The following is a 13779-nucleotide window of genomic DNA, read 5'->3' as shown; positions in this document are numbered from 1 at the left end:
AGCAATTTAGACTCAAATTAATTGCAACACTAATTAAACCATTATTGTAATGACTGTAATGTGCATCACAGCAACCAGAACTGAAAAATGAGAAACTGACTCAAGTATCATAGCTTAGAATCCTTCAATTCCTTAAGAGCAGGTTATGATGGTCTCACACCATTGCTGCCTACCTTCCCTTGAACTGTGGCTCTTGGAGCTCATTTTTCCACCCTAGCACATGAAAATAGCCAGTGCCAAAGCCACATTCCCTGGGATTCTCTAACTCTAATTCTCTAAGTGCATTCAGTTCTTACCATTCATTGTGGGAGGACTTGTTGTGGTTGTTTGTCTCCTTTCTTGTTTGTTAGGCTTTGGAGTCACTGAAGGTATAACTACCTTCAGAATTTTGTCATTTGGCTTTCTTGGATCTTTAACACAAGAAGAAATTTGTTTTTTTTTAAATGATTACAATCAATGGTCAAGACCATGCACATTTATTTTTCTAGCTTCGGAGTCATGATAATGTCTTATAAATAGCTTAGTTAGTTAGTTAGTTAGTTAGTTTCTTTGCCTTTTTGTCTTGTATTATAGGCATTTTAAACACAACTTTCCTGAAGCTTATTGTAAGGTCAGAGGATGAGCTGAACTATTTTTGCAGCTAGAAATGAAATATCTATCCTACCTTTCTTACCAGACTTGTCCACTACTGTGTTAGTGGTGATTTGGGATGGGGATCCCTGTCTGGGAATCACTGTGAAAGACAATGTCAAAAAAAACTTTGACAGAGGCAGTATTTAGTCATTCCTTGCTCAATGGCAATAAACAAAAATGATTACCCTTTCCAGAATTACCTGTATTTTATGATTTTTCCTTTTAAACAAATGAGCACATTCATATACAGTACAATAAAACAGCCAAAATAACTCCCATATTCCCCCTTCGTTCATGCAAGACTTTCAGGCTTGCATTAATTGATATTTGTCAGTAGCACTTACATTTAGGGTTACAGGTTATAGTATAAGCTTTATTACTGAAATGCTGCTTGTTGAGTGCTAGTGAATGACTAATACACTGCATTTGTAATGCAGGCCTTAATTAAAAATGTGGGTATTATTAATGACTAAAGGTAATGAGTACCTAACCTTTTTACAGGGTTTGTACAACATAGAACAAATGACTTACAGACTACCTATTAACTTAAAGTGTTAGTGGTTTGTCCTGTGAAACCAAGAGACTTTCACATATTACAGCAAGCTTTGTTACTGCAAATACTTTAAAAACAAATCCTTTATAAATGTTTAACTATTGTTTTTAGCTAGAGCAGGAGCATTATACTGGAAGCTGTATTTATGAAAAAAAGAAATCAAAACATCTGTAACTTGAAGGAAGAATAAAAAAGAAAAGCATTATGGCATAGTTACACCTAAAAGAGAAAATAATACACTTTATTGGAATTAACAAAAATATACTGCCAACAGTTTATATGGGTAATGAAGGCAACAGTTATTTGTCCTGTTCAACATCCAAAAACTTGAAACTGCTTGTCTTGTGGCAATAAGCATAGTTAAGTAACCAGAAAGCAGATGTTAACTTCTTTGGCATATATATGTTTCTGTTGCCTGCAGTTAATACGAGCACATTGTTTCTACAGTTGTGCAGTATGTAGTGATGCAGTTATTGGCTTGTTGTTCTAGGCCTCATGGCTCTGCTAAACAGAAGAATTGGTCCCAGAAATTACTTTAGTGCATTGATCTAAAGTTGTGCAAATTCATTTTTTATTGCCAATTGTGGCTTTTAATTTGCTCTGGGTTCTAGAAATACCCCCATTCAATATGAAGGACAAAAAGAGACATCCTTATCTTTTCAGCTATATACCTGTCTGATGAGGCTTAAGAACAGTGCCAGGTTTTACGGAACCATTACCAAAACTCCCAGGGCGACTACCACTGCCAGGATTTGAAGACCGATCTCCTATTAGGCAAAATAAGAGAATAGACATACTTTTTAAATCCTTGGATAACTTTCTTTTCCTTTTGCACATGTGGGAAACTTAAACCTATAAAGGAAATTACAGTGAGAGTTATGTTACAGTACTGGTGTACCATAGGTTTTAAGTCAAAGTACAATTCAAGTCTTTATGGTATCAAACAGAAAAGCTTCTATGAATATTATGTATAAAGAACTAACAACCAATGACACCGTAATGTCCATTAATTGGTATGCCATGAAAAACATGTCAGCACTAAAAATAGAATCAAATGTAATTAGTGTATCCAGAGGAGAAAAGGGACAAAAATGCACAATTAATGAAATGCTGCCTCGCAGTCCCTGTTAAAAAAATGACACACATCATGCAAGGGGTTAGAAATGCTTTTTTTCCACCACTGACAGAGCACTGCACAGAAGAGACATTTAGAATTTCCTGTTTCACCTCCAGCAGTGAGGCAGTCTTAATACAGTCTTGACCCACCACATAAAATATCTTTCAGAGAGGAACAAACATGCCTTTCTGCAAATCCCAGAACAAAAGATTACATTTGAAATTGTGCATTAAAGTGCCTGTCAGAGGCAAAGAAAAATAACCAGATGAATGATGAATAAAGGCTACTCCAATTCCTAGAGACCAATAGCACTGAAGACCAATTAGACCAAAGTACTAGAAGCTGGAAGCAATATTCCTAAAGGAAAAAAATAAGAAACCTTTGTGTAAATCATTTTATATTAGAATGGATTATGGTGAAAAAATACATTCCTCAATGTAAAAAAGAACTAAAAACCTGCTAGGAATTGGTTTGTATTACAGCAATGCCAAATGCATCACAATCAACCTATTGTTGCAGCTCCAAAAACAGTTCTTTAAAGTCTAATTGCTGTGTTATTGTTATTTATTTCAGTTCAACAATCTGAAATGTGTAACAAAAATGTCTTTTACCTCAATGAATTAATTTTCTTCATATAGTTAAGTTTCATCACCTGAGAAAAACTCAGGGATGGGTACTTGAGAACAGATTATTGGGTAAAATGTGTTGTTGTGTTTAGGGTATAATAAGCAAAGTGCAAAGGATAAAGAAGACTTTTTAATTACCTTAATATAAAAACATCCTTAAGTAAAGAAGTGAAAACTCAAATATTTGTAAATGAGAAAAAATCTTGAATTCTTAATTCAGCAATGCAAACTGAAAGGTAACTTAAATTTCATGCACAAATAAAAGTATATGCAGATTATTTCGGTGGCTTAACATGATGTTTGTACCAAACTATTCTAATAAAACTGTCTCTTTCTATTTTGTGTGTAAAATGTGAAGCTACTTAATTAACTTAATTAAAATGTACACTAAAAATATAGTTTCAATGTATTACTTTCCACTGAAACCCACTTTTGATCCAATCATTTTATTGGAAGAACACTACAAGTTGGAACAAACTAGAATTTACCAAGCAGTAAGCAGATTGCAATTATAAAATTTAACAGCAGAAGTATTGTCGTTAGCCTAGCCTTAATTAAATTTTCTTAATATTTTTGAAACACTGAACCCTTTTTAAGGCTAAATATTCTGGACAGTGCAGCGCTTTTCATATAGTATGAGAGAATTCTAAATACTGGCACCCTTTAATTTGTGGTGTGGTTAGAGTTCACTAGCTTTTGTATTTTTAATACTTGCATGTGAGCAAAAAGCAAATCGGCCCAAAAAATTGAAAACCACCCAGTCAAAAAGAAAAAGTTGTAAAGTTCGAAAAGTAGCCTCAAAAGCTTTTATAATTGTTGGTACAGTACTTTGTTTTTTAATTGACAAGAAATCAACCATTTTGCACAAAACATGAAATGCAAAGCTTAATAACTCACAAAAGAAACAAGCCAAAATAAGCTCAGATGATGAGACAATGTACTTTCCAACTGAAAGTACCTTGCAAAGGCCCGGACAATGCCTTTGGTAAGTAGACAAGAAAATACAAGTGTTCTTATTGAAAATGATATGTGACTGGAGTCTCAATGGAGCATTCAGTCTCATGCAGTTTTAATCAGATTATGGCGCTGTAGTTGCTGTTGTTTTACAGTGACGAGCCAGCCTTGCGTGGAGAGCAAAACAAAAAATGTTCAACAGTCATGCCATTACCAGAGAAATTGTTACCCAGTGTCGACTCTGACCATTCATAATGATCAGGGATTGCAGGTGCTATATCCTCCAACAATGAGTTGTTAGCTGTAGAAAAAGCACTTCAGTTAAAATGAGGTAGAACATTATTAAGAAGACTCCTTTCTAAAGACACTTTCTCAGGAATCATAACATTGATGTTCAGTCCTGAAAGATGTACAGTACAGCATCAGTTGTATTAAAATCTGTTCAGACACAGCGCTCGAAGATATTGTAAACACCAATCCTTTTATCACTGCAAAAAAACACACATTAGAGCACAGAGAAGGTAGTTTGGGGCTCCAAATACTTTTAAATTGCCAAGATGAAGTAAGGTAAAAACTGACGCAAACTGGTTTCATGTACAGTAGCTAGAGGGCAGCATTTTATGGGATTCTCCTTAGGTTACACCCATCCTAGTGCAGACATGAAAATTCATCAGTGGTATACAAAGCTTAACCTAAAGATATTTTTGTATTTTAGTTCAGCCCAAAATAAAATCTACGTAGAGCCTCATGAAACATTTCAAAACTTAATCTGAATGGGAATTGTAAGTGCATTTGACATAAATACCCCCTGGGTTCAATAATGTTATTTTTTTCCATTGTTTTTACTATGCTGACAAACAATTGCTCATGTGAAGTACACCTGCTGACCTGTTATATTGGTATTCTCTATCTCCAGCAGTATTGTTCACTGAATTCTTAAATATATACAGTAATTAACGTTTTTAAATGATACAGTATTTTATTAAACTGTACTAGATATTAATATTTGTCTGTGTTGTTGTTTAAATATTTAAGTATGCTCTACACACCCTTGCAATGATACAATTGACCAGAAATCATAACTAGGGTACCATTTTCTGGGATGAGTTACTTTTCAACAGACTGTCAAATCACATAGTTTAACAAACAATGTTTTTATATTTTAAAGGAAGTGTACAACACTGATGGAGGTGGAAGGTAGCAATATCATTGACTATTTAAGCACCAACATTTTCCTTTTCATGTGATAGTGCTTTAATCAGAAATGTATCTCCTAATATTGAATTTGCGTCTATCTGAATTACAACTGTTTTGTAACGTACTGTCTAAACAACACAATTGGTTAATGCTACGTGTTTATTCAAGGTCAACTAAGAAAATTGAATTCTCTCAACTTTCACTTCAGTAGCATAAAATGAGAATCGGTCCTACATTTCTTTGTGAAGCTAAACTGAAGGTTTCTGAATCTTTGTGAGACTGCATGTGTATTGCTGCTATTTCCAAGGTATTGGAACATGGCCAGCTGTGAGCTAATCGGTGCCGAAACCATTCCAGAGTGGCTACAGTGGGCCTTCTGTGGGGAAGAAGCTGAAAACCACAACATTCTGATAGAACATTGCCTGGTCCGCCCTGTACTCATCTCTATTCCAAAGAATGAGGTAGCCACTAAGAGACGAAATCCCATGAAAGGTGGCACCTACAGTTAGAGAACTTTGCAAATGTGGAGTTTTGAAAAAGCATGTTGCTTCTTCCTGAATCCATGCTCACGAAACCAATAAACATCCAATATGCTGATTCACATCTGGACTATACAAACCCACTAGATTTTTAGTGCAAAAGCACTGGGCATCCAATGTTTGTGTAAGTAATATACAGTAAAAGACGTTTTTATCTATCAGCATTCTCTATAGTTTCTGGCAGTTCTGTTCAGCTTTCTATGAATCATCATGGTAGATGTTTAATTCTTCCATGACTTTTGTTGAAAATGTTAACTTTTTTGTTTCTTTAACTCTGTTGTAATAAAGTATAACACAAGTATAAGTACAATTATCAAGAATTAGATACTAAATACAATACTAAATGCATACTATAGTGTACACCATTCTGAATAATCTAGAACACATCCTTTACCCTGCAGGACTGAGACAAATCACAAACTGATTATGAGCAAGAATGATATGAACCCAAGCCAGCTTAGCACGAAAGGCTGTGGCTTTCACATCACATGCTTGATGTGGATGACATAATCAGACTTTAACATGCAGCAAATATCCATGCGCACAGTCCCCCAGACCTGTGTGTGCTTTTTGAAAGCCCCCACTACAGACAACCAGCAGCAAAATACTGTGCAACTGAACTCTACTTTAAAATTACTGAAAAGAGGCGCTTGCTGCTTTGAGACTCGCTTTTGTCAAGGCAACAACAGCATCTGATCTGCAAAGCTTTCATGCAGATACTTTGACATCAACACAACAGACTGGCGAACAGACAAAACACAAATGAAAAGCAACATAGGCGTATGACTCAGATTAGCCTGGGCTGGAGCTGAAATGGAATGGAGAATGCTGTACAGCAGGTTAAGGTGAAAAAAAAAACTCAGCAGAAAGTAGTAATCATCTCTTTTACCTATGCTGCTTTGTTGCCACTTGGGCCGCACATTTCCTTTATGTTGTTCTCCATTTACTGTGGGGAAAGAAAAAAAACTTGTCTTGTTAGCAGCCATTGGCAACGATAGATATTTTTTTCTATGGTTGTATTTCTGTGATCTAAAATGATCTAAAATCTTTAAACTGTTAAACTTTAAAATCAATGGTAATAGTGTGTACCACACTGGACCAACAAAACAGCTCTGAAAGTGTAAGATTTAAGTTACAAAAATTCATTGCAGCCACATCACAAAAATACTTTCCTCAGAAGGATCTTCAAAAACTCCATGGAACTCTTGAAAACGTCATACGCAAATTCAATTTAAGACCGAAGGCTCGCTATGGGCAAACCACACTTAAGTGACTTGATTATTGTGGCTTGCAGATATATTTTTTATGGTTTTTGTTTTTTTTATGTAAAGACTGGGAAAAGTGTGTTTCTAAAAGAACCTTATCATAAATAATGCTTGTAATCTAATGTAGATCAGAGAAATAATCAAGCAGGAAAAAAAACAAACAGGATTTCAGATCTTGTAGAAGAGGACTTGACAGCAAGTTGGAGCTGCCAAGTATGTGAACAGGCCAAACCAAATTATCACATCATTTAGCCACTGATTAGTGATCTGAAATTGCATTAGTCCTGCAACGGAAAAAGCCAGTGGCAAAATTCCTGGGAGGACTTGCATTTCAGAAGCCCTCTTAAAAAAGCTGACTACCTGAAAAGTTTGGGAAGAGTTGGAAACCACTGTAAACAGAAAATAGATTCCATTACCCTGGCGACGGTTCTCTGTTGCTTGAGCAGTATTAATTGGCCCGGGTGGGACATGTCCCGGGCGTGTTAATCCGTTAGATGAATTAAAAAAAGTTCTCATTGAAGGTTTTCTATATGGCTGGTGGATTGAGGGGCTTGAGGGATTTGCCGTCGGGGCTGTGAAGTTACGGAAGGGATTTCTTTTATCTAAACAAATGAAAAACAAATTCAGGCTTGGTTAGAGCTTCTTATAGTTTTCCTGATAAAAGCACCATTTTCATCGCACAGACGAATGATCCCGTTCGGTTAGAAGGCATACAGCAGTTAGATGTAGCATGACCATTGATGTCGCGTTAGCTGTGAAGAAAAAAACACGATGACGTGATTGTGCTCAACACAGTTTTGCTACGACATTAAAGCATACTCCTTTGGATGAAGAAGTAACTCGCTTTTAATACTTGCATTATTTTGAATAGGCTGAAGACTAGATGGCAGTTTTCCTTTTCCAGAATACTTATGACAAAAGAAGTCCTAGGAGGAACAGAGACTCGTAACTGCGAGCCCCCAAGTGAAAGAACAGAAAAGTAAAAGAAAGATTTTGATAAGATCATTCTCATTGACAACAAAGGAAAAATGTCAGATTATGCTTAAGCTTAGCATTCTGTATGTTTTATACAGCAAGTGAATAGATGGTGTATCTTGAAACTTATCAAAACTTAAGAACATACACAGTTTTGGGTTTAAAATAAATTACCGCTAATACTTGCTGGTTCTTGCTGCATTCTTTTATGGATGAATTGAACATTAGATCTCATCCATCCATCTATTTTCTAACCATTTCTTCCAATTCAAGGTTGAGGAGAAGCCGGAGCCTATCCCGGTAAGCAACGGGCACAAGGCAGGATACACCCTGGACAGGACGCCAGTCCATTACAGGGCAGACACGGACACACTCACACCTAGGAGCAATTTTTCCAGAAGCCAATTAACTTAACCAGTATGTTTCTGGACTGTTGGGGGACTCTGGAGCACCTGAAGGAAACCCACATGAACACAGGGAGAATATAGAAACTCTGCACAGATAGATAGCACCTCAGGTCCTGAATTTGAATCTGGGAGCCCAACACTGTGAGGCTAGGTCACATTGATTTTTAATTTATTTCTGTAATTAGCAGTTATGCTAATTAAGTTTGAAAACTGGTTTGAGCTATTTTGGTTCAAAAGTGCGATTGACTTATTTTGTATTTGTAAAGACTGAGGGCTATAATGTTTGACGTTTCACACTGTGGGTTTGTATGCTGCAGACTTAGTTGTGATTATGTCAGATAACATACTTGAACAAAAGCCTAACTTCAAACAAACAGAGATCTCAGTTGCAAGAGCTGATGAAGCCAAACCAGTCCACAAGCACAAGACTGAAGCTTGTTCAGATTTTGAAAACATTCATCTTTTCACATCAGGGAGTTGCAATGAAGTGCAAAATTGTTCCAGAGAGAATTTGATTTGTGTGATAGGAAAATGGAAAGCTCTGAATCTAAAAAGCAAAACAAACGGTGAAGGCTAGCAATTGAACAAGCTGGAAAGCAGTGGAGCTGCAGGAGCATGACCTAAAGCCTGAATAAAAAAAGGAATTAAAATGAAGTGAATATAAAAACAAAACAACCATTACCCCAGATAACATTTGGTCTGAGAGTAGCAATGGATGGTTTGGATACAAAGTGTCCTTGATATGTTTCACCTTTAGCTGTAGAAGAAAAAAGAACACTTTTACATAGGCAGCCTGGGCTACATAGAAACATCAAAGTAAACTTTAGAAAATGCAGAGTATGTGAATAAATTCAGTTCATCGACATTTGTAACATTTATACTCTATGTACTGTACATGTATATGGTCATTAATACTTCAGCATGATTAATGAATTGTGACAAAAGCACCATTGTGTCATTAGGGGAAACATCAATGAAGAATCAATGAAAGTTTTGCATTAAACATTGTCGAATATTGTTAAAATCAATGGTTGAAATGTAAATGTTTTTTCAGGGAGACACCCAGTCGGACGAAGTCCCAAAATTATTGAATGCTCCTGACTTTCATTCAGACTGATTCAACATGATATGAATCATGGTACCGTATCTATAAATTACCACATGAAGCAGATTTATAACTATTCAATCTCAACAAACATGGCTCATGTATTTGAACCTTGTAATTAATCACAATCCCATATTTGTTTTTTTAGACAGAACAAATTGCTCTTGGCCACAATTTATTTGTCATCAGCTATCAGCAGCAAGATATTCTAAAACGTCCATGAACTAGGAGGAAAGAATATGAACTACAGTAAATACTAACTTAAATCACATTATTCACAATTTTTTTTTACTAATTTATCTTATAATTGATTAAAATGCTATTCATTTTCCTACATTTTGCCTGTAACAAAGCGACTTGAATTGCAGAAATCTAAAAACATGATTGGCCGTAGCTGAAAAGAAGTGAACAGCTGCTTTCTATAGACCAAATGAAGGATCACTACAGCCAACAATAACTTACGCGCTGGAGCTATCAAGTCTCTAAATACTTCAGAACTATCAAATGTTTTGGGAAAATGTCATAGAACACAGCAGTTACTGAAATTAAATTTCACGCAAAGAATTTATCGCTGTTGCCCCTTTCTTGTCCCTGTAGGCTGGATCCTTTCAGTTGCCGAGCTTGGCACTGACAGGAAAGGACAGCTTACAAAGGCAAAAGGATTAAGCGTTGCTTGAGAAGACGAAAACGGCACTGAACACTTCAACTATTGCAGCGTTGGCTAAGGCCCTGATGCCTTTGAAAGGATAAAAAAAAGTGGAAAGAATCTCAGTTACCCAGAGAAATCTGATGTCTTTCAGTTGTTTTAGTTGAGGAAATCTGTGGTCTTGTGGTTGGAGTATCTGCTCTGGGTTGAGCTTGCCCTTGATGCTTTTCATCGTTTACAGAAGGAATAACAACTGGAGTGGCAGATGTAGTGAGGGTTTTGGAAGGAATGAATTGGGTAGTGGTGTCTGGCACATCAGCAGGTGAGGACGGGACCTTTGTAAAACTGTTTGCTATACCTGGATGAAAAAAGACATTTTATTCAAGTGACCTTCATGGTATCCATAGTGTTTCATCAGTGGATTTCCTTTAAGTAGGGAACCAGAAGAAAGTTTGCAATTAATTCTAAATTATTACTGAACTCATTTTTTTTTTATTCCTTCAATGCTTTGATTTGGACATTCGTCAGTACACAGTTTTAAGAGGATAATAGGCAAACAAGTTTGTAAGATGAATTATTTTCAAAAGATGCTCTTTTCCTCTGCAGGAAGAATTAGAGACAAAATTAAAACCATCTTCATGCCTGATGTGAGTACTAGTGGAATGCAACATCTATAGTTTGTACTGTAATGAGGGAAAAACAATGAAGCCAATTATTTATACAAAGACTCTGATAGATTGTGATCAATCATTTTAGACTGTGGCATAACTTATTGCTTTTTCAGTCTTTAAAGGCCATGACTAATGTCGACTAATTAGGCAATTACTAGAGAAATAGTAATTCCTTTTCATCATGTTTTTCTGATGCTATAGGCATTATCATTCACTGAACTTAAAAGTTTAGACAGATCAACCTCTAAGATATAAAAAGTATCATCTGGCATTGTTTTAATAGTTGATGCAAATCATTTACAAGGAAACGTAACTAAATTCTCACAACACTTTGTAAGAATTTATTTAAAGTTTGCTTAAACTCAGAGTATGGTAATAATGAAGGTTCTTAAAAACACTATTTCTAGACCTTTTAAAAATTATATCACAAAATGATGGACAGACCAGTGCTTGTGTGTAAATCTGGTCATATAATATGGTCAAAAATGCTGATGAACTACATAGCCATCTGGTTTGGTCATTTACAGAAAGTATAATTGATTTATTAAAATTACTGTGGACGCAAATTGATGATGTAAGGGTAGATCAGCACATTTTCCTTAAAAGATAAAAATGAATTAGACTTTCCCAGCATGCAGTTATGTATCAGACACTGCACATGCAGTCTGGACGAACCCAAAATGTGCAAATAAAGCTTGGTTAAACATCTGCTGAAAGCACAACCTTGAAAAAAAATCTTAAACATGAAAAGAAGGAAAATAATCCGAGGAAAAAGATGAAGGAAGTACATAAAATATGGAATAGCATGGCACAAGTATGAGTTTACATCTGAGCAGAAAGTTGACTTGTAAGGACAAATGAAAATAAACAATAATCTAATAATAAATACATCTGAAAAATCTGCATTGCAGTCCCTTGGTACCAAAAGGCACTGATATTAAGATATTAAGATTACTAAGATATTAATACCATTGAACTTGATTTGGAATTCTACTGTTGATTCAGTGATAAAGCAATTTTATTTGAATGGGTATTTACTGTACATTACTGGTCTCACATACCAGGATACCTACTGTATTCTTACGCAGTACATCCATTACATATCATCTATGGAGGAGCTCATTATATCCTGAATTAAGTCAAAGCATAAATACTGCATTAAAATAAGGTTTTAATTTTCAGGAAGCTGCCTAGTTCACTTGCTGGAATGCTGGACAGACATTTTAGAGACCATTAGCTTCATTTGATTTTTAAAAATAACCCTTGAGAAAACTAAGCAATATGAATAATACCTTTAAGTAAATTATACTGGGTGAATCATGCCTAAATTAATGATTTTCCAATGAATTTAGCCAAAGTCCACTAACTTAGTCCTGGTTTCAGGCCCATTTGGCATTGGCTTAAAGATAGTGCCTTGTTCTTAGTGGGATACTATAGTGGCTCTGAATCATATGATGAAGTACTGTAGGAGGACTTTTCACAAAGGAGAGTAATCGCCAACACAGCTTCCTCAAGGAGTGGCCACCATTAAAGACATCAGGAAAGGGAAGAAACGTTTGGTCAGAGAGACAACCAGAAGAGACAGACAAAAAGGTATGTGAATGAAACACAAACCACAAACAAAGACACACACAGCACAACAAAGACAGGAATGGATGAATAGATATTGTGCGCAGAGCGTGAACGGGCAATATCTCTTCAGAGCGCTTAGTGTCATTTTTCCAGGGCATACCAGCAGCTGAAATTCAAACAGGACACAGCAAAAAGAAGAAACCATGCGCAAACCTTGGACTGGGCAACAAAGTCTTTCCACTGCCCAGACAGACTTACACATCTGTTTCTCCGGGAGTCATCTGTCTCACAGTGGTGTTGGCTCGTGACTTTAAAGAGACTCAAGACATGCCAGCTAGCATCATGCACTCCAAAACAGCTACATACTTAGACTCCTCCAATAAAGCAACAGTTTTTATGTAGCCAAGCTTGGACCAACGGCAAGTAAGCTGCGTGATAAAAAAAAAAGAATTGTCTGTCTCTGTTACCCAGTGTACCCTGTGTCCTGTGAGGTAACTTGGATGATGGGTCTGTGGGTGTGTCCGGCTGCTTTCTGTGTGATGCTGCAGAAAATAATAAGGTTTCAAAACTTCTTAAAAAGATGACAAATATCGTAGACCGAAAAAAAAAAACATCTGAGGCAGCTGGAGCAATGACAGTGTAAAAACACAGAGGATCATATGGAAACAATGAGCAGTGCTGTGAGTTATTGATCTCCAATTGCTCTCCAGTGATATGCCATGTAAGATATCCCATGTAGGAACAAAGCTCTTTCACACTGTAAAGCACGTCCAGGCATCACGTATTATATTTAACCACAGTAGAGAGCTGCTGATATATGAGCTGCCATATAGTGGCATTGTGAATCACTTTAAAATTTGAAAAAAAAAAGAATACTGTCACTTATCAAAAGCACAGCTTAAATGTTTTGCAAAGCATCTTACCAGGCTGTTACACATTGGGACAAATGCATTTTTCCCGGTGAAAATTCAAAGAATGTGTTTTTTTTTCCCACAGCTGCAACAGAGATGATGTCTTATACGGAGTAAAGTGCTTTGCGTTTGTGTAAGTAGTTTCCAGTCATTGCATATACAGTAATTACATCCACCTTATAGCAGCTGCATAGAAGATAATGCGAGTTAAAGCTGTGGAACAACAAAGAGAGGAACAGAATGTCAGCAGAAAAAAGGACAATTACCAAGAGGTCTCCTGGTTGTTGAAGGAGAGCCAGGATGATTTGTATGGGGAAACACTGGTGGTTGGGTCTTGTCATGAACCACTGGAGGAAAAGTCAACAGATTATATTAACTGCATTTCCCGAAAGTCACAATGAGCTCCCTATACCACAACATAAGATTGATGGATCACAGTTCATGTAAGTCTGGAGTGTCTGTGATTTTACTTCGACTCATTTTTCTTTACAAATCCTCATGTAAAGGAATGTTGGTTATATTATAGTGTTATTGGTTATTCCCTATCCAAATATCTGGGCTGAAGTTCTAGATATTCCTGGTCTGGATGGAAATGGCTCCTTCTAGGT

At 36.3% G+C, this 13779-nt stretch overlaps 1 protein-coding gene across 10 annotated transcripts in view; it reads right to left on the bottom strand.

Moving 5' to 3' along the window:
• abi3bpa (ABI family member 3 binding protein a) overlaps positions 1 to 13779 on the bottom strand; it is a 45836-nt gene that overhangs the window by 9205 nt on the left and 22852 nt on the right. For 3 of the 10 annotated variants that reach the window (XM_088648405.1, XM_088648397.1, XM_088648442.1), the window contains 10 exons: positions 13438 to 13518; positions 12728 to 12802; positions 10148 to 10375; positions 8949 to 9023; positions 7301 to 7486; positions 6509 to 6565; positions 4098 to 4184; positions 1858 to 1953; positions 665 to 733; positions 297 to 410 (listed from right to left, as the gene is read on the bottom strand). In XM_088648405.1, coding sequence (XP_088504531.1) covers positions 297 to 410; positions 665 to 733; positions 1858 to 1953; positions 4098 to 4184; positions 6509 to 6565; positions 7301 to 7486; positions 8949 to 9023; positions 10148 to 10375; positions 12728 to 12802; positions 13438 to 13518 — 1068 coding nt within the window. The remainder of the gene's footprint in view (positions 1 to 296; positions 411 to 664; positions 734 to 1857; positions 1954 to 4097; positions 4185 to 6508; positions 6566 to 7300; positions 7487 to 8948; positions 9024 to 10147; positions 10376 to 12727; positions 12803 to 13437; positions 13519 to 13779) is intronic. The other 7 variants (XM_088648451.1, XM_088648460.1, XM_088648415.1 and 4 more) reach the window with 6 other exon arrangements.

This window comes from Lepisosteus platostomus, chromosome 2, assembly GCF_059453375.1.
Source record: "Lepisosteus platostomus isolate fLepPlt1 chromosome 2, fLepPlt1.hap1, whole genome shotgun sequence".
Taxonomy (NCBI): Eukaryota; Metazoa; Chordata; class Actinopteri; order Semionotiformes; family Lepisosteidae; genus Lepisosteus; species Lepisosteus platostomus.
This window is presented reverse-complemented; position numbering and strand designations above follow the sequence as displayed.